The 21,250-nt window shown below is 28.2% G+C and overlaps 4 protein-coding genes across 5 annotated transcripts; 3 read left to right on the top strand and 1 right to left on the bottom strand.

Annotated features, from left to right (window-relative positions):
• Positions 1-357: 357 nt before the first annotated feature.
• Positions 358-3,684, top strand: LOC149032389 (maltase 1-like). Its single transcript, XM_089173354.1, has 8 exons — positions 358-1,001; positions 1,072-1,259; positions 1,360-1,629; positions 1,721-1,963; positions 2,032-2,217; positions 2,293-2,548; positions 2,625-2,982; positions 3,091-3,684. Exons 1-8 carry the CDS (start codon positions 827-829, stop codon positions 3,158-3,160), a joined length of 1,746 nt encoding a protein of 581 aa, XP_089029480.1. The 5' UTR covers positions 358-826; the 3' UTR covers positions 3,161-3,684.
• A 231-nt stretch (positions 3,685-3,915) lies between these two features.
• Positions 3,916-9,749, top strand: LOC107070011 (maltase 1). The gene is made up of 8 exons (XM_015327798.2): positions 3,916-4,114; positions 4,198-4,385; positions 4,485-4,754; positions 7,909-8,151; positions 8,216-8,401; positions 8,478-8,733; positions 8,813-9,170; positions 9,247-9,749. The coding sequence occupies exons 1-8, from the start codon at positions 3,958-3,960 to the stop codon at positions 9,314-9,316; spliced, it is 1,728 nt and encodes a 575-aa protein (XP_015183284.2). The 5' UTR covers positions 3,916-3,957; the 3' UTR covers positions 9,317-9,749.
• A 152-nt stretch (positions 9,750-9,901) lies between these two features.
• LOC107070027 (uncharacterized protein KIAA0513) lies at positions 9,902-17,381 on the top strand. Of its 2 annotated transcripts, XM_015327827.2 has the most exons (10): positions 9,902-10,307; positions 12,680-12,956; positions 13,718-14,007; positions 14,301-14,342; positions 15,196-15,297; positions 15,388-15,548; positions 15,662-15,848; positions 16,371-16,593; positions 16,672-16,766; positions 17,289-17,381. In XM_015327827.2, the coding sequence occupies exons 2-10, from the start codon at positions 12,685-12,687 to the stop codon at positions 17,351-17,353; spliced, it is 1,437 nt and encodes a 478-aa protein (XP_015183313.1). In that variant the 5' UTR covers positions 9,902-10,307; positions 12,680-12,684; the 3' UTR covers positions 17,354-17,381. The 2 variants fall into 2 exon arrangements, with proteins under 2 accessions (XP_015183313.1, XP_015183314.1); XM_015327828.2 differs by lacking the exon at positions 14,301-14,342.
• A 1,150-nt stretch (positions 17,382-18,531) lies between these two features.
• LOC107070012 (uncharacterized) lies at positions 18,532-21,241 on the bottom strand. Its single transcript, XM_089173171.1, has 5 exons — positions 21,011-21,241; positions 20,811-20,931; positions 20,171-20,373; positions 19,985-20,134; positions 18,532-19,901 (listed from the first exon to the last, which is right to left on the bottom strand). The coding sequence occupies exons 1-5, from the start codon at positions 21,098-21,100 to the stop codon at positions 18,639-18,641; spliced, it is 1,827 nt and encodes a 608-aa protein (XP_089029297.1). The 5' UTR covers positions 21,101-21,241; the 3' UTR covers positions 18,532-18,638.
• Positions 21,242-21,250: the final 9 nt, after the last annotated feature.

The raw sequence follows: 21,250 nt of genomic DNA, 5'->3' as shown, positions 1-21,250 counted from the left end.
CTTATTCCTTATCGATAAAATCTTTTTGTGTATTGAATATTTCTTTTCTTATACAGTATGACAAATAAAATAAAAATAAGTAATATGTAAGTAATAAACGTGCATGTTTTGGAATTTAAAAAGATAATATTCATTTAGTATACCTTTATGAAGTTCTAACTTCTTTTATTCATATGATAAAATTATTTAATAAATACTGTAATATGTATAATGTATAATTTGTTACAATAAACGAAACTATATACATATATTGCTATATTCCTATATTTTTAAATATAATATTAATTTTATTTAAAAGCAAATACTTGATTACTAATCAGTATAATTTTTCTTGCAAATATATATGTATATTTTTGATTTAATAATTATAATCACCTTGTATAAAGAATAAGTTTGATTACTAAAAATTAAATCTGTAAAGTAGAGTACTTGTATTTAATCATCATTTTGAAGATAAACGTGTCATAATAAATAGGTGTTGTTACGTAATCTAATCAAGATTATTTTAATCAAGGTTCGATACGTTGTCTGATCGAACGAAAAAATATATCACAAAAATCTTTGTAATTCCTTTCTATTAAAGTATAAAATAATTATTGATGTAGGGTTTGTGTCTAATAATTTTTCTATTTAAGAAAATAATGTAATCTTTGAAACGAATGAAAAACATTGTTCTAAATAATTGTTTGTTTTTTTTAAATTTAGGCTAACTTAATTACGAAAAATTATCAGGTCATTTTGATAGCACTAAGTTATTGATAACTTATCAGTAAATTCAACATTTTAGGAGTATATTTATATGGAAGATCATCTTCAGTAGTAGTTCATGAGACTGTTGCAAATCATGTTACGCGTGGTCTACTTTTGTGCTTTGTTGTTGGCAACGGGTTTCGTCAATGGCGAAATCAAAAATAAATATTGGTGGAAAAATGCAGTATTCTATCAAATCTATCCACGAAGTTTTATGGATTCCAATGGTGATGGAATCGGCGATTTAAATGGTAAGATTTTACTGAATAATTTCAATCATTTATTTCATCTCAAACATCATTGTGATTGGCAATTAAACAGGTATTACATCAAAATTGGAACATTTCGTTGACGCTGGTATTGAAGCAATATGGCTTTCACCTATTTTTCCTAGCCCAATGGTTGATTTTGGTTACGACGTATCAGATTTTAAAGCAATACATCCAGATTATGGTACCATGCAAGATTTCGATGCAATGGTCGAAAAAGCGAAGAAACTTGGATTAAGAGTATGATCATTTCTTATGATTTTTTCTTTGTAATATTGTCCTAAGTTTTTCTAAATTCATTTTGTAGATTTTATATGGATAATTTGTTTATCTTTCACAGGTAATTCTTGATTTCGTACCAAATCATACGTCAGATAAACACGAATGGTTTCAAAAAGCTTTAGCTGGGGAACAAAAATACAAGGATTATTATATTTGGAAAAAGGGACGAAAAAATGACGGTGTAACACCACCAAATAATTGGATCAGTGTTTTCAGTGGTCCTGCATGGACGTATAATGAAACCATGAACGAATGGTATTTCCATCAGTTCGAGTATAGACAACCAGATTTAAATTTTAACAATGTCGATGTCAGAAAGGAAATGGAAGTAAGTTGGATTGTCAATTCTTAAGTTTTATTTGCAATTGCAATTGCATTATCATATTTTTTACCTACTTTGTTTATTTTTTTATGTGTAGGAAATTCTTTTATTTTGGCTTCGTAAAGGTGTAGATGGTTTCCGAGTAGACGCCATACCACATTTATTCGAACGAGACGATTTGCGTGATGAACCTAGAAGCCATATACCAAATACCACAACTCGTGATTATGGTTATTTAGATCACATTTATACAAAAGACGATCCAAGAACTTATGGATTAGTCCAAAGTTGGAGAGACGTTCTTGACGATTATGCCGATGAAAATAACGTGGACGAAAAGGTATGAATATATTCATGAAAAATCTTTCAATTCATTTGTTGACTCATATTTTTGGGAACTTGTTTTAGGTCGTGATGACTGAAGCTTATACCAATTTAAAAAATACTATCAAATATTACTACAATGGTGCACAAATTCCATTTAATTTTTACTTTATCTCTGATATCAATCGTTACTCGAAAGCAGATGATTATAAAAGAATTATCGATGGGTGGATGTCAAATATTCCAGAGGGTTGTATTGCCAATTGGGTGGTAAGATGATCTCCTATTATTATTTAACGATTATGTAACAAAATATCTCCTAATTCTACGATAATTTTTGTTTAGTTGGGAAATCACGATAATAGTCGTGTAGCTTCACGTTTCCCAAATAGAGCTATGCAAATGAATATGTTGACCATGATTTTACCTGGAGTTGCTGTAACATATTACGGTGAAGAAATTGAAATGGTTGACAAAAGGGACATATCCTGGGAAGATACGCAGGATCCACAAGCTTGCAATGTTGGAAAGGACAAGTACAAAGGTGCATCACGTGATCCAACTCGTACACCTTTTCAATGGAACGATAGGAAAAATGCTGGTAAATATTTTAAATATTAGGATTAAATCTTTAAAATATTACAAATGATTAATTTATCGAATTGATTGACTGACAGGATTCAGCACTGCTAATAAAACTTGGCTTCCTGTTCATGATAATTATAAATATTTAAATTTGGAAAGTCAGAAGAACAGTTCAGAAGTCACCCCTTATAAAATGTATCAAAATTTGATTAAATTGCGTAAAACATCGAGTGCTCTTCAGAGAGGTTTATTAAAAGTTAAAGTTTTGAAGCTTTACACAGAATATTGTTACAATTGCGAAGTATTATCTGTCACTCGAGAAGTACCTGGAGAATCGGTTACTTTATTAATGAGTTTCTCACCTGTGATAACAACTCGAGTTAATTTGAAAGATGTTATGACCCTTTATAACAATACCTACATTGAAATTGATGCTTATCATACACAAAGGTATTTATTTTAAGTAATCGTACTTTGTTATTTGGGTTATTCATATTTGTAATTCTTTCGTTACAATGCAATAATGAAATTTCAAATTTTATTTTATTTTATTCACAGATTTAAAAAATCCCGCAATTTTGTGTATCTTGCACCTTGGGAAGGAATGGTCTTATCATCTAGCAAATAATGTTAATGAAAAAATAATAGACAGTATTGGAATTTTATACTCCCAAGATTTTTAATTGGATCTTTAACGAAATGAAACAGTGGTCGAGAGAGGAACGATCTTGTTTAAAAAAATTTGTAATAGTAGGAAAATTACATATAACAATAAAAAGTAACTTGACTATCTAATGAATACAAATAAAATTTTCTATCGCATTGCTGATAATTATCAACTCTTGGATGTATTTTATCATATCAATATTTATTTCATTATTGTTACTTATCGATAAAATCTCTTTGAGTATTTAATATTTCTTTTGCTCTTATAAAATGATAAATTAATTAAAAAGAAATATGTTTGTAAAAAACGTGCATGGGTTGGACTTTGAAGCAGCTTAATAAATGGTTGTAATATTCATTTAGTATGCACGTGTATGAAGTTCTAACTTTCTTTTAGATATAATAATCCTCATGATAGAAATATTTAATAAATGTTGTAATATATAAATGTATAATTTGTTACAATAAATGAAACCTTTACTAGTATATTTCTTCGTGTAACTTTTAATGTGATGTTTGAGTTACTTAAAAATTTGTTCTTTAAAACTTAGTACTTAAAAAAGAACCTTTGTGAATATTAATTTTATTTTAATGTAAGAAATAAACGTTTTATTTAATTAAAAAAATTTATCAGATCCTTTTTGTGATAGCGTTAAGTTATTGATAAACGATAACTTATCGTAAACTTCAATATATATCCGGAGTAGATTAATATAAAAGTTGTTTTCCAGTAATGCATACATCGTAGTTGCAAAAAACATGTTACGCGTAGTTAGCTTTTGTTCATTGTTGTTTGCAACAAGTCTCGTCAATGGCGAGATCAAAAATATAGGATGGTGGAAAAATGCAGTATTCTATCAAATCTATCCACGAAGTTTTATGGATTCGAACGATGATGGTATTGGTGATTTGAATGGTAAAAATTAATTCAAAATTATTCTATGAAAAGATTTGATAATTTTTCTTCATCAAACATACATCTTGATTGAAACTGAACAGGTATTACTTCGAAGTTGGAACATCTTTTTGATGCTGGGGTTGATGGAATATGGCTTTCACCAATTTATGCGAGTCCAATGATTGATTTTGGTTACGACATATCGAATTTCAAAGCAATACATCCAGATTTTGGTACTATGCAAGATTTTGAAGCATTAATTGATAAATCCAGACAACTTGGAATAAGAGTAAGATGATTTTTTCCTTTTTTTAATAATGTTATAAATTATTCTAAGTTTCTGTTTTTGATTAAACATTTTCACGAATAATTTGTTTATATTTTTTAGTTAATTCTCGATCTTGTACCAAATCATACGTCAGATAAACACGAATGGTTTCAAAAGTTTCTCGCTGGGGATAAAAAGTACAAGGATTATTATATCTGGAAAAAAGGACGAAAAGACGATGGTATAACTCCACCAAACAATTGGATCAGTGCTTTTAGTGGTCCTGCATGGACATATAATAAAACTTTGAAGGAGTGGTATTTCCATCAATTCGAATATAGACAACCAGATTTGAATTATAGCAATCCTCAAGTGCGTGCCGAAATGGAAGTAAGTTATATTATCAAATATTTTATTATTATCATACATGTATTTGTTTGTCTGTGACTGCATACTACGAAATTTATTAATTACAAAATTAAAGTTTAATTTTTATAATTATTAATAAAAATGTGCGCCTGTAGGAGTGCAACTGTCCGGACACACTTTGAACATGTTGCTTGAGAGCGAGATCTGTTGAGACGGCATTTTTTTCAGTCTAAACTGTTTATACAAGCGTGTGTTACGGATTGCCTATCTGTCGGGCAGAAAAAAAAGTTCCGTTCTAACAAATGGCGATCGCAAGCAACATTTTCAAAGTGTGTCTGGCGGGTTGCATACTTACAGGCGCGAATTTTTATAATTGAAGTGAAAACTTCTTTAGAATGGGAGTGATCTGAAAAGTAAATAAACGGTAACGCAGCTATGAAACGAAGCTATGTAACGAAGATGTGTAACGAAGCTATGTAACGAAGCTATGTAACGAAGCTATGAAACGGCTGCTATACTAAATAATGAAAGAAAAAGAGACAAACATATAGGATTTAGCCTGCGAGAGAATGAGACGGAATATAGCTATACAGTTTTTCCTATTCTCGGTCTCCTCTTTATGCTATGCTTCGTAGTTATCGCTCCTGGTTTTATATGTGTGTGTTTGTGCGCCACTACATACTACAAAACGTGGACACGTATTCTTTCGATACTCGAAATGTTTGTAGGTACGAGCGATAGAAAGGTAAAAAAATAAACAGGGATAAGCACGTAGGTATGCGACAAAAGTATAAGGTCTAAACCAACCGACGGTCGAAATAAAGAAAGAAGGTGCGTGGTCTGTTTTTTTATTTTACCAAACGTGGTATTTCTTTTCTATTTAAAAATGTTTCTATTTTATTAAAAAATTAATATTAAATTATTTATTTCGCACATATTGTAATTAACAATTACGAAATATATAGAATATAATAATATTATTGTCTGCAATATTTTACAAAAAAATGAAATTATTATCAGATACATCAGAGAAAAAAAATTAAACAACATTGTAGAATATTTTTCTTATAAATATCCAAAGACATGTTTTTTAGTTATAATGTTTGCGTATTTAGGAAATTTATACTAATTTTTCAATAAACTAGAAAAGTTTTTAAATAGAAGAAACTAGACACGTTAAAAAAACAAATAAACCTTATTTACTTTATATTTCCAATAAGAATAAAATAATATAACTTATTTTACAAATATAGAAAAAAATATAGAAAGTAAATTTAAAAAAAATTTTTAATATTATAAAATAAAACAACGAAAATAGAAATAGATTTTGAAGGTTTCACTTCTAACACGTGTGATCTGCACACATGATTTTTTATTTAAATAAATAATTGCAAAAAAATCATGTGTGCAGATCACATTTATTGGAAGAAAAACTTTCAAAAAACTAAGTTTCGAGAGAATGAGACGAATGCAGAAACAGTTTCAAGAATAAGATAATTTTAGGATTTATTTATTTTAATATTATTACCATATATAGCAAAGTCACTGGTATGGTTTCTGAGTGGAATAGCTGATAAAAACTACACTTTTCCAAATTCAAGCAATAAAAATGGAATGCTAAATGCGATAGTTATAAATAAACACCAAAATCGTAGGATGTTTTCATTGAGGGAAATATAATTCATCGTAAACTAAGTACTTAAATATAAAATATTCTTTTTGTGAAACTCAGGTACAAAATTTTTTTTGTTAGTATAGTTTTTAATCTCATCTACATTCTTCTATTCTTGTAGAATAGAACTTGTGTTCTTCTGTTCTAAATCTTCATCTACATTCTTGCTCTGTCTAACAAATATTTTAGGATAAACGAAATAAAGACGTTACGAAAAACATATGGAAGATATTGCTGGACTGAACGAAGGTTCTGATATAAATGCAATAAGAGATCTAATAGAGATATTTTCTAGAAATGCTTTTTTAACTGCATAGCCTGCCACACTTCTCTCTGTCGAGACCCCTATTATTTATAACAAATCTCGTTTTTATTCTTTGAACCACAAACTTATATTCTCTAAATACTCTCGTCTAAATAAAGATCTGAATAACGAAAACTTTTTGAACGCATTGAATCGTATCGCTCTCTCAGCTTATCGAACTGTGTAAACAAAGATTCTCGAATTTGGGCCCCGTGGTAAACTCCACTGATTCACGCTGGGCGTTCAGCGTGTTAAAAATGTTTTTATTTGATTAAAAAATTAACGTAAATTTATTTACTAAGTAAATATTATAATAATATAATTTTTTTTTTGTATTCCTGGGTCAATACAAGTCCTTGTCTATTTTTTTTCTTAAAACATAAAAATCAAATTCAATAGACATATTTTAATCTTAATGAATCGAATATATTTTATGAAGAAGGAAAATAAAAATGTGATAGTAATTTACTTACTTTTGAATGGGCGAGTTTAGGTTACGAGTTTAGATCGATATGCGCTACGTTACAGCTGTCGTTGATGTAAGATTTAAAGATATATATATATACCTTCCAGACTCACACAGACTTACACACTCACACAACTTACAAATCCAGATTACACACCTTCTTTCTTTATTTTGATCATCGGTTCGTTTGTACCTTATTCTTTTATCGCCTATACGCTTATCTTTATTTATTCTTCTACCCTTCTGTCGCTCCTATCTACAAACAGGTTTAATATCGAAATTATATGTCGCACACAAACAAACACATATACAACCAGGAGCGATAACTACGAATCAGAGCATAAAGAGGAAAACGATAATAGGAAAAATTATATAGCTATATTCTGTCTCATTCTCTCGCAGGCTCAATGTTTGTCTTTTTTTCTCTTCTTATTTAGTATAGTGGCCGTTTCATCACCGCGTCCCCAATCGCTGCGTTTCATTTTTTTTTTCAAATAACCCGCATTCTAATGAAGTTTTCACTTCAAAAAGTAAAAATAATATAATAATATTATATAATAAATTATATCCTACCCCTGATACCATGCACTCGTTTAATTCTCTCAAAAAACTTGCTTTTTTCAAAGTTTCATTTCTAATTGGTGTGATGTAAACACATGTTTGTTTCTTTCACTTTTGAATTAAAAATTTTTTGAGAATTAAGGTGATTTTTTATTTTATTTTTTATTTCTAGGAAATCATAAGATTCTGGCTTCGCAAAGGTATCGATGGTTTTCGTGTTGATTCCGTTCCCCATTTATTCGAACGTGATGATCTCCGTGATGAGCCTAGAAGTTTTATTCCAAATACAACGACTCGTGATTATGCATATTTAGATCATATTTACACCAAAGACGATCCGAGAACTTACGACTTAGTAAAAAGCTGGAGAAAAGTTCTCGATGATTATGCCAATGCCAATAACGAAGATGAAAAGGTACGAATACATTTTAGAAATTTGTTCTCAATTTCATAATAATATTTCTTGAACATTTTGTTAGATTTTGATGACTGAAGCTTATACCAACATAAAAAATACTACGAAATATTATCAATATGGTGTTCATGTACCATTCAATTTTAAACTGATCACTGATGTCAATCACACTTCGAGTGCTACCGAATTTAAAAGAATCATTGAAGAATGGATGGAACATACACCAAAGAATGGAGTTGCAAATTGGGTGGTAAACTGATATATCCTTTTATGATTTTTAACAATTATTTACAAATTATCTGGTAATTAAATTATTTTATTTATAGATGGGTAATCACGATAATAGTCGTGTAGCTTCACGTTTCCCAAATAGAGCTATGCAAATGAATATGTTAATAATGATGTTACCTGGAGTTGCTGTAACTTATTACGGTGAAGAAATTGGAATGATTGACAAAAAGGATATATCCTGGGAAGACACACAGGATCCACAAGCTTGCAATGCTGGAAAAGACAAATACCAGAATCAATCCCGCGATCCTTTTCGTACACCTTTTCAATGGGACAAAAGTAAAAACGCTGGTTAGTATTTTAAGTATCACAATTTTATCTTGAACATATTATCATAAACATAATTTATGAAATTTGATTAATCAAATAGGATTTAGTAATGCCAATCATACCTGGCTTCCTGTTCATGATATGTATAAAAGGATTAATTTAATAAGTCAGAAGAACAGCACTCAATCGACCCTTTACAAGATGTATCGATCCTTAATCAAATTGCGAAGCACATTTCGTGCACTAAAGGATGGTGCGTTGAAAGTTAAAGCACTTAAGCTTTACACAAGTTATTGTTATAACTGCGAAGCATTAGTTGTCGTTCGTGAACTTCCTGGTGAAACTGTGGCTCTAGTTATGAGTATGTCACCTGTTAGAAACATTCTTGTTAACTTGAAAGACCATATGACCCTTTACAATACCACATACGTCGAAGTTGATCTTTATCACAATGGCAGGTAATTTAACATCCATTCAATTTGATTTTTATGTTAGATAATCAATTCAAATTATGTGGTTTTTTAATGTTTATAGATATAGAACGTATTCTCATCATGTGTATCTTCAAGCTTGGAAATCAGTCGTCATATCATCGTTTAATTAGATTCAGTTGTTGACAATTTAGAGATCAAATTTGATTTTACTATTCAAGAGATCTTTTCATAATTAAGGATAATTTCAGTGACGTAAAACCTTTAAACTAATGTTTCTATTGACGTCACAGTTATTAGGAAACAAACAAACATTTATTTATAAATAATGACTCGAACATTTTTTTTTTTATAAATTATTAAGTGTTGAAATTTTATTGTAAAAAATATTCCTTCTTCGTACGATCATCTTTCGATAAGAGTAATATTATTTATTCGTAAAAATTATTTTATTAATTCGTCCTGTAGATCTTATACGACACATGCGGGCTGTGGTAAAAAAGAAACATAATTTAAGTATAAGAATAAAATTTTTTTTATCAACGGTTGGTACGATATCGACTGTCAATTTTCTAACATAAATATATGAACAATTTTGCCACTCGATGTCTCCAGTATCTATTTTTCTCTATATGTTGGTAAAAGAAGATCATTGTGTTTATTGATCGGAAAGAAACGCATGCGCATCACTTAATCGGATCACATGTGGGAATCGTAACGCAAGCAAGTAAGCAAGGCATCATTGATAAAAACGTAAGCAACTGCAACGCGTTGCGTGCTGCAAATCAACTCTACCTATATATACCTATATATATATATATATATCTGTTCGAAAGATTTTTAGATCATTCATATGCGTTTCCAAAAAAAAAGAAAAAAAGAAGAAAAAAAATTGAAATAATTTAAACAATTAAATTAAATGTACGATTATTCTTTGTAAATAATAATTCGCGATTAGTTGTAATTTTAAAACGTTTACAAGATTTATTCTAACGTTTGTTAAAATATTCTCATATATTCATCGAAGTGTCCATTTGGTGGTGTTTTTTATTTAAACAATAATTCGAACGATGTAATTTCGTTTGATTGAAATAATTTCAAGAAAGTTTGAAGAAGATACAAGTGTTTGTGACCACGTTGAAAATTCTAATTAATAATAAAAGGGTAAGTGTATTTAATTATATTTCTTTTTTATATTACATATGTTATCAATAGAACAGTTCATTGTAGTTAACTTTAAATTATTTTGATAACGTTTGTTGAAACGATTGTTCCGAATAGAGGCCAATAGCTGCATATAAAATTAAAACAAGTTAGAGAGAGAGAGAGAGAGAGAGAGAGAGAGAGAGAGAGAGAAAGAAAGAAAAATAGAGTAAAGGTGAAATTGATTTTGCGAGTACCCGCATGATGAATAAAAAAAAAAGAATGTGACATGTACATAGATAAAAACTGCATTGCGGTTAACTTACTTTACTATTTCTCTATACGATACGTTTACTTACATTCAATATTACGAGTACGTGTCAATGTACTTTATTTTACCAGCATTTATTTAATCGACTATATTTATTATTCATTTTTAATCAAACATCTGTTTAACAATTTATTACAAATGAAATAAGCAAGTATTGTATCAATTATGTTTGTTATATTATTCAATACGATTTTATATTTTATTTTCTTTATAAAAAGGATCATTTTTTAATCGATAATAATTATTTTATTTTGCACGATTATTATTTTATATATGTGCACGATAGAAGGATAATATTTCAAGGACACATCGTATGTTTCAAATTATAAAATATTATTCGTTATCGTAAACGATAAATTATCATTTGGATAATGGAAATAATAGACACGAAGTCTTTTTGATAGTCGTGTGTGATAGATGAGAACATATGTGCCTTTTTTTTTTTTTATATTAATCCGAACATTTTTGCATCATTCTCGGTAACGAATGTTACGCTAATTTAACCTTCTTATCGCATCACAAGTGTACGATATATGAATGCAGGTAAAATCAATAATCTAAAGAAGTTGATACGTTTTGCATAAATGCTATGTTCTCATTTCTATCTTTCTATCTTTCCTTTAGTTTTTATTATTATACCAATTTTTAAATTATAAATGCTTGATAGTTAAATATTAAGATGTACACTTTAACTTTCTTTTTCTTTAACATAAGATCGTATCAAATTTATGCTGGTAGCTTATTAATAAACTTATCGCAAAAGGATATCCGTGGTGATTATAAATTTAAGAATTAAGTTGTAAAGTTAAATCTGGTTTAGGTTGATTAAATTAATTTATTTATTAACAAAACAAAAAAGATACTTTCAATGATAAAATTCATTAATAACAGTATTTTAAGATGAAGTATAACATTTGCTAATTCGATTGATATTGATTGATTATTACGTGTTAATTAACAATTATTTGAATAATATTAATGATCGTGTATATTTATAGATAAAACTCGAAATAGAGATACGTTTAAAATTTATCGTCGACGGGGAGGAAAGGTTTGAACAAATGCGTTTCACGATAAACCCCTTTTCTCCTCACAACTTGATACGATATTTAATAAGTTTATTTTATTGATAATTCGATCGATTATTCGACATGCATTACTCTTGTGCAATATTTCATGCACTCTCATATAATGTGGCAAATTATTTTCCTACTTTCCTATATCTAATGATTTTCATAAATTTTTTCATTAAATATTATGTGGTTCTATTTATATTAAATATACTATATATTGCATATTCAGTTATGGTGAATTTGACGACATTAAAAATACCTTTCATTCATATATTCTTTTTTTTCTACGGATATGCGTAAGTTTGAAATACGTGTAAACGTGTAAGTTGTAATTTATAGTTAACCAAGTTAAAGCTGACCCATATACACAGATTTACATAAATTCGAATTACAATTCGTATATTTATATATATATATATATATATATATATATGCGAATTTATATATATATTTATAAAATATGTTAAACTTATATAAAATCATGTTATAAAATATATTTATAAAATAATATATTTATATTTATATTTATATTTATATTTATATTTATATTTATATTTATATTTATATTTATATTTATATTTATATTTATATTTATATTTATATTTATATTTATATTTATATTTATATTTATATTTATATTTATATTTATATTTATATTTATATTTATATTTATATTTATATTTATATTTATATTTATATTTATATTTATATTTATATTTATATTTATATTTATATTTATATTTATATTTTAAACATGATTTTATTACTTATTATTAATTTATTTTTTTAATTATTATTTATAGATATTTTATAGCATGATTTTATTACTTTAACATATTTAAAAAAATTAAATTAACCTAAATTAAAAAACACTGGGTCTGATATAACACACGATATTTTCTAGGAAAACCTATTTAGCGTTGTTATAAAAACGGTTCTATAAATAATAACATTATGAAATTAAATAAAAATTTATTTTATTTATTAAGGGAGTATGGTGGATGTTACGACGGCATTGCCATCGTCGGCAGGGGGCTCGTTAATTGGTCGAACACGAGGAGCCTTGAGAACTGTCAGATCGGCTTTAGGTGGTAGCGGAGAATATCTTCAAGGTTTAGGAAATAGAATAGGATCAGCTTTGAGTAATAGTTTAGAAGAAAATGAATTGACTACACCGTCCTCGACTCCTTCGTCACCCCCACCTCAAGGTCATACGCCAGTTAAAGAAGTGGATCACTTGGCACGAAGAAAGTTGAGACTTCCAAGGTGAATTTTGTCGACATTTTTTTTTAGACTTTTTAAACAATCATTTCTCAATGAAAAAATCGTAGGGGTTTAAAAACTGTCAATGGGGTAATTAATTCGCGTCTATTAACACGTTTCGTGTCATGGCACAATTTTTAAAGATTTGACATTTAGAAAGCGTGGGACGTATACGACCCACACTCTTTAAAGATTAAAAAATTACTCTCTTTAAAGATTAAAAAATTACACTCTTTAAAGATAATAAATAGAACTAAAAATAAATTATTATATTTAAATTATATATTAATTAAATATTATATTTAAATAATTAATTTTATTTATATATATATATAATTAATAATAATATAATATTTTATAAGAAAATATTTATTATATAATTATTTATAATACTACAAAGCTATATAATTAGCTGGAAAACAAAATTTATATTTTGTTTTATTATTTAATTTTATTTATTATTTTTAAATTTATTATTTGAATTAATTAAAATTTATATCTTAATTTGTATTAAATAACAAAGCAATGATATTTTAATTTTTAAGGAATTATTGGAAATTTTTAAAAGAATTCAGCGGGGGTCGTATACGACCCACACTTTACGAAATGTGTTAAGACAAATTTTTCTTACAAAAAAAAAATAATTACCTTTAATTTAATAAACTTTATATATAAATTTAAAATCAAAGAACGAAGTGTTTATCTAAAAAAATATGGCAAAGGTATTAGAAAAAAAGAAACATATTGGAACAATCTATTTTTAGATTCGGTGCAGGTTTATCGTACGAGGATTACGAAGCAATGGCTAGGCATAAATTGGAACGACAAGGTAGTGCCAGTATGTCGAGAATTTCGAGGAAGTATCCAAGGGGAATGACGTACGAGGAGATAGCATCGTCTAGATCTAGTTCGCACAAGAGACAGGAAGCGAAATCTAACGAGTACGAGGACAACAGTCCTGATAGGGATAGTCAAGAGAGTATAGAACCACTCCAGGAAAAGGATATTAAAGCTACCGGACCTGATCCTTACGAAAAATTAAATTACAAAGCAGGTAACAATACATTACATTATAATACAAACACATTTTTCAATATTTGTTTAATATTCTAGAACATTAATACTTTAGTGGCCACTTACACAATATGTATGTGATGGTTGGGTCAACCATTAGCGTACACTCACACATTTGTGTGATGCAACTGCTATTTAAATTAATTCTTTAAAAATATTGTCAACCCCTGGCAACATTTGACTGAGTAGACATAAGACCATTAAAGTGTTAATAATTATATTAATAATAATAATTGATATCATATTATGTTTTTCTTTCCTTTTTGAATAAAGCAAGGGCCCCGACTCGCTATCAGACGGTCATTTTTCGGTTAGGTAAATAGTGTGTCAAGTATTCTTTTTTTGTGTAACTCCACGCCAGGTTTAACATACGCGACAAACTTACCGCGTCTCTTTGTGAACGTTTTTTATGTAGGTGCAATTAGTGTGAGACTGTAGGCTTCCCCTTTTCCACTTTCCTTATATTTCATGTTTCTTTTAATTAAAAGAGTCTACATTGTTAATCCTGCTTTTATATATGTGCTTCTCAGCACTTGACTTTTTACCCTTCGTATTTTTGCGTACTTGTCGTCTGATGCTTTCTTTCTCAAAAAAAAAAAAAAATAAAAATAAAAAAACATAAATTATAACTCGTAACACCAGGAAAAATAAGTCAACGTTTCGACTAATCTTTTAGTTAATGAATTATAGTCGAACGACCTTATTATGTAACTAAAATAATCAGTAAGGTTAAAAGTTGTTAGGTAATTTCCTACTTGAGGAAAGTTTTTTATTTTTTAAATAACCAAACGTAACATCCACGTAGTTTTTGCGATGTAATGATAATAACAATGTGGAAAAACAATTTAAAATGCACACAATTAGTTAGAGATATTGAATAATGTGATTACGTGTACTAGAAACAGCACACCGGTCTGAAAATCCTTATCATTTTGTTAGTAAAACCCAATAGAAGTTGCCGTGTTCTCGTCTCTTCCTCGTTTCATTGTGGGGGGAAGGGGATTCCTCGCTTTCTCATTGGATTTATCGCAAATTTGAGACGAGCTAAATTCACGACACTTGTTAGACATGTAAATTGCTTTCTACGTGTATTGTAAACACGTGTGTTAGATTGTTAATTAATTATATAATAGACAAGGATAATATGATTTATAAAATAATATTTCAGATATGCCTTGTAGCAGTGATTCGACCAGCGATCAAGATGGTTATGGTCCCAGTACCAGTTTAGATTCAAACATGGATGGACGAAGATTTTGGCAAAGATCAGGTCAATTATTAAAAAATTATTTGTTAATATAAGACATAATATAACGTGATCTTTTTTTTATTAATGATTATTGGATTAATTTTGTTTCAGGTTCTTCCGGTTCAGTTCAATCCTGGGCATCCAGTTTATCGGCTGACAGCCAATCGGAAGAGGCAGCTGCTGATTTTATGAAGTCTTTCGTCCCGATGCTTTTTGAAGCTCCAAATAATATTGATCAAGAACAAAAAGCTAATTTTGGTCAGATGGTTCTTGTACGTTAAGTATTTAACATTATTATTATTAGAATGAATGAGGGTCAATCGATAATCCAAATGAAATATTTATTAATTATAAATGTTTGTAAAAAATCAAATTATATTTACAGACAGAATCTGGTAGGATATGGTTTTCCAGAGTGGTTAATGCGAGAAGAGCACGTGCCTGTGTCTCAGAGGATTCTTTTTATTCTTTAGCTCAACATTTTGCAGTAGCACTTTTCGAATGTCACGAAGCCGATGACTTTGCACCGGCTAAAAGTCTTATGAACATGTGTTTTACTTTTTATCACGAGGGTAAGTACTTTAAAGAAATTAAAGTAAATTCTGGGGATTCCCATTTAGATCCACTTCTTTTTATATTATTTGTGAATGATATTTGTCATTTATTTTATAACTGCAAATACTTGCTTCATGTGCAGAGGATTTAAAAAACATTTACATTAGCAGTATTCCTCTTAGTGCTTATCTGATATAAGAGGATCTTATGTAAGCTGCACATGTGCTGTTTGAGTAATAAATTATCTCTGTCAACCTGTCTAATTATCATACTACAGTATATTTTAATCGAACGAGAAATAATTCTTTTAATTATTTTGTAAATTATTTATAACTATCATTTGTTAAATTCTATTATATTAACATTTACAAAAAAGTTCTACTTTAATCATTTGTAATAATTTTTATTTTATATTCTTTACCAACTTCATTTATCCAACTCAATTTTTAACCCGTTCTTTGTTACGTGTATTATTATTTAACTTTGACAATCAAATAATTAAATAGATAAATAAATAATTTATAATTATTTGAAATTAGTCGAGGTACCAGGTTTGGAACCCTATCGAGAATATCTTTACACACATTTACGAGTACAACCAATCTGGTCGTCAATGAGATTTTGGACAGCTGCATTTTTCGATGCTGTGCAATGTGAAAGAGCATCAAGGCCAGTACCACCTAGACCTAAATCTTTGGATCAGGAAGCAATAGCTGCAGAAGACAGAAGATTTCAAGCTAATATAGTCTTTGGACAATTAGGGTACGTATTGTGAATGAAAGTTGATATAATTTCAATCAAATTATCTATCGTTATAATTCTTATATGAAATATTTTTAGCACTTTTACTTGTAACATGCACGCCTTTGGTCTATCACGTGCCCTTTGCTTGGAGTTTCTCAGAAAACAATGCATCATTGCTAATTTAACAAAAGGTATATCTATTTAATGTATTTATTATGTTTTTTTTGTTCAGTATATTCTTTTATTTATTTTTTAAACATTTCATTTGTACAGAAGACCGTACGATATTAAAAAAAAAAATGTGCAGATATTACTCTTATAGGGTGCCTATTTATTTAATTATTATTAATTATTTATTTAATAACTATTAAAAATGTGCGCCTGTAAGAATGCAATCCTCCAAACACACTTTGAAAATGCTGTTTGCAAGCGTCATCTATTGGAACGGAATTTTTGTTCTGCTTCAAAGATAGGCAACCCGTAATACATACCTGTATGAACAGTTTTGACTGAAAAAACATACTATTCCAACAGATGGTGCTCGCAAGCAACATTTTCAAATTGTGTATAGAGGGTTGCATATCTAGAGGCGCTAATTTTTTTAATTAATAAATTATAAAATTATCTAATAACACTTCTAACTTGTGTGATATGTACACATGTTTTTTTCTAAATAAGTTTATTATATCTATTTCTTTTTTCGTTATTTGCAGATCAAGAAAAAATGCTACGTGATAATATTGAAAGGATGTATAACGAGACAGAACCTTGGCGGTAGTTTTGTTTCTTGGAAAAAAAAAAGAAAACGTTTTATCAATTTTAATTTATCAAATAATTAGTTTAAATTAATGAAAAAAGAGTAAAGAGTGTATAAAAAGGAATGAAAGGTATGAAATATTGAATGCAAATCGCGATATCGTCAATTAAAATGAAAAAATTAATCTATAAGAAAGGGAAGCAAGAGTTAATATCTTGATATCGAATACAGTGATAGAAATTGTCAATTGTTCGTGTGCATAATGATTAAAAATATACGGTTGTGATTTCGTCAAAGTATTCGAGATTAATATTAATGTATTATAACGATGATTAAAGAAATGAAACGTGTGTTCCTAAATTAATGGTAGGATAAGTGCGATTACGTTAATATTCAAAATGAAATTAGAGATGAAATATTGAATTCTTTTTCCCCATTTTAAAACAGTAATGCAATTTATTATAATAATGCACAAATGATATTTTTATCTCAACTACGGCTTCAACCATTGATACACGTATTAATGATAATTATATGCATTTGAAATACCATTTAGCATTTTTTTCCGAACGGCATAAATGCACTAATATTCTAGTGTAGTGTCAGGCTTAATAAAAGACAATAAAGTTTTACGCGATTAGGTTTTGAAAACTTAATTAACTTGTCAATATTTGTATCGTTTGATAAGACTTGTTAATAATAATCGACGAAATGATTAACGTCGTAATTCGTCGTTGTTTCAATTTGCGAAAGTGTATAAAATGGAAATCATTGTAAAAACAAAAATGTACACAACATATTCTCTTGCTATTTTGACGTAAATAGTTAGGAGAAATTGTATTAAAATATATATACCTAATAGAATAATATATTTGTAAGTAACATATATAATATAAAAAAAATATTCATTAAGATCGATATATTTAATATGTATATCAAAGAGCAAGAAATGTGAAAGAAACGATAACGAAATGATAAGAAAAGAAAATGAATTGTTTTTGAAAACACTTTACTCTAATCATATTAAATGCTAAAGTTTATTTTCAAAAAATAGCGACCATGTAAATAAGACGTGTAAAATGGTAAATTATAATATTTAAAAGTGTACATATCATGAAATTGCGATCATAATAATTAATCGTCAGAGAATTATATCATGATAATTAACATCGAATTATAATTTATCATGTTTATGCAAATTTCTAGAATTTTTTTCTTTCTTTTTTTTTGTTATATGTCACACAATACGAGTTGTTACTATTATTTATTATTTATCCTATTCGCATATTTTTCAATTCGATATTATTTAATTGTCTTGCATTATACGATCCTTCCGCAATTCATTGAAACTCTTTCTCAAGGCAAATCGGTTTGTAGCAGTCGTAGGCAAATTTTTCCCTGACAGAGCGGTTGATCTAATCATTGGATTACTCGATCTCAAAGATTTCATTATATCGATACTATTTAAAGCTCCTTTAGGAATACAATATTTTGTATCAGTTTCATCAATTATTTTTGGACTTATTTTAGGTGAATTTTCATTCAAATCTGTAACAGGTTCTAACATTTCGTTTCGATCAACAATAATTTTTTTATCAAATAAAGTATTCTTTTCTTTCGTTGAAATTTTATTCGTCGAACGATCGGATTCATTTAATTTCATATTTTCAATTGAATTGTTCGATAAAGTAGTCATTGAATCAGAATTTTCTGACAAACGATCGAGTTTCTTATTAATTCGATCACGTTTAATATCTTTCATAGTATTCATCGTTTTATTTTTTTTCGTTGAATCTGTTAAAGTTTTTGCATCTTCTAGATAACTATAATCATAATCAAAAACTGTTCTAGGACTACGAATTCTTTTCAAACTTTCCTCTATCAAATAAGCCAATTCAAAATTTTCATTCTTCATAACTGCCGATTCATTTATGAAAGATTTATCGGTGTTTAATATCGTTGAGTTACTTTCCATTAATTTTTTCGTCTTAGTTTTATTATTCTTCGATAAAGTTTTATTTTTAATCGATTGACTGTTAGAAGAAACACCATTGTTCGTTTTATTCATCGTATTTTTATTAATTACGTTGTTCTTTTTCGTGTCACCGAAAAATTTATCCTTTTCCGTGATATTTAAATTACCATTGATAGTTTTTACGGTTGTTACGACAGATTTTGTATTTCGTTTGTTTGTAGATGAATTTTGTTGTCCAGCGATAGACATAGAATCGGAAAATGATTCGCGAACTTCATCGTTTTTCGTAGATTTGTCTTTTTTAGTGTTACTCGTTTTATTCGTTTTATTTGTTTTATTGATCTTTTTAACATTAACATTTATCTTTTTGTCGTTTCGATTATTTTTAATTGTATCATCGTTTACTTTATTATTTTTTAATGATTTGCTTAAATTCGTTTGTGCATTTTTTTGAGTAATTTGCAATGGTCTAACAATTTCATTGCTCACAGATGAATTTGATACTTTGGGTAAAGTTTTCAATGGTCCACTCATGGATCTTGATAATCCATTTTTCATTTTTAAATGTTCATTTTTAATAGTTGATCCTGTTATCTATGACAAATATTTATATTTAAAAATTCGTGGATATTTGTGTATAAAAATAATCATCGTAAAACATTAAACAATTTAATTACTTTGCGTAATTCCGCAGAAAATGGTATTTGTTGATCTTTAAAAGTTTGTTTCCAACCATAAGCCATGGCGTATTCTATTTCCTTTTTGCTAATATTAAACCTCTTGTGCCTTTTGTATAAAGTTTCCCAAATGAAATTATCGTTAAATACCTGATCGTTATAAAATAATTAATCATTCATTCATTGATCAAATGTATTTGTTTGAACTTTTATCTTATATATTAGATGATCACTTACTACGTTTGCAATACGAGATAAGGAAGATAAATTGACGATATCTTTGAAATGAAGAAATTCAACAATTTTTCTTATCGAAGATCGTGGCAACGTCAAAAGTGTATTCCCTTTACCTTCGGCTAGTTTTTGAATGTAATTAACAAAGTGCTCGCCTATATTATAGTTATAAAAAAAAAAAAGAAAAATATATACAATTATTATTACATTTAAATAAAGAATAAATATTCATTTGCTTTTAATGAAAAATATTATTTTGATCAAACAAAGTAAGATCCCCAATTTTAATGCGTTCGTCGGCCTACCGTGAGGCCCAAAAAACGAAAATATTTAATTTGGAATGAAAGTGCACCTGAAAGTAAACTAAACGATATGTAATATTTTATCTTTAAATATAAATTAATAAAAATGTATAATATAGCATTTGTGTGTGTGTATTTATATTTCAAATTTATTTTAATATTCCAAATTGAAAATCCTATTTAATTTTGAATTAAAATAACGTCACCCATAAAAATATTTGATTGATGGGACCCCAAGGAAAGTATACAGACGAACGAATTAAATAAATAAAAAATTAAAATCATCATACCAAAAAATCGACCAATAAAATCCTGCAAAGTTTTATCTTGACTAAATTCAACAAACTTGATGATACGAGAAATCGGTGTTTTGTGTGGTCCGTGAGATATTTTCCAAATGTAAAGTATCAACTAAGATATAAATAAAAAGAAAAGAAAGAGGTTATATAAATGAACTAATACTTGAATATATTTATATGATCGTCTAAACCTCATCTTGAAGAATTTTAAGGCCATAGTAGTCTCTGCTAGGTGGTGGTGCCACCGAATATTTTTCCAAATATTCAATCTTACCAATCATACCATCGGCTAGAAAGATTCCGGTTGTCTCGAGATTTCTACATCGATCTTGTTTCAAAAAATAATCTTCTCATTTGATTTCTTCTTTTTTCTATTACATGAAAATATTGAAAATCGTTTAAACAATGGCCAATCGTTATCAATCGAATTC

Source organism: Polistes dominula, unplaced genomic scaffold (assembly GCF_049000335.1).
Source record: "Polistes dominula isolate Pdom_NZ unplaced genomic scaffold, Pdom_raw_medaka scaffold_35, whole genome shotgun sequence".
NCBI classification, from domain to species: Eukaryota; Metazoa; Arthropoda; class Insecta; order Hymenoptera; family Vespidae; genus Polistes; species Polistes dominula.
Note: the sequence above shows the minus strand (reverse complement) of the source record. Positions and strands in the feature narration are given on the sequence as shown.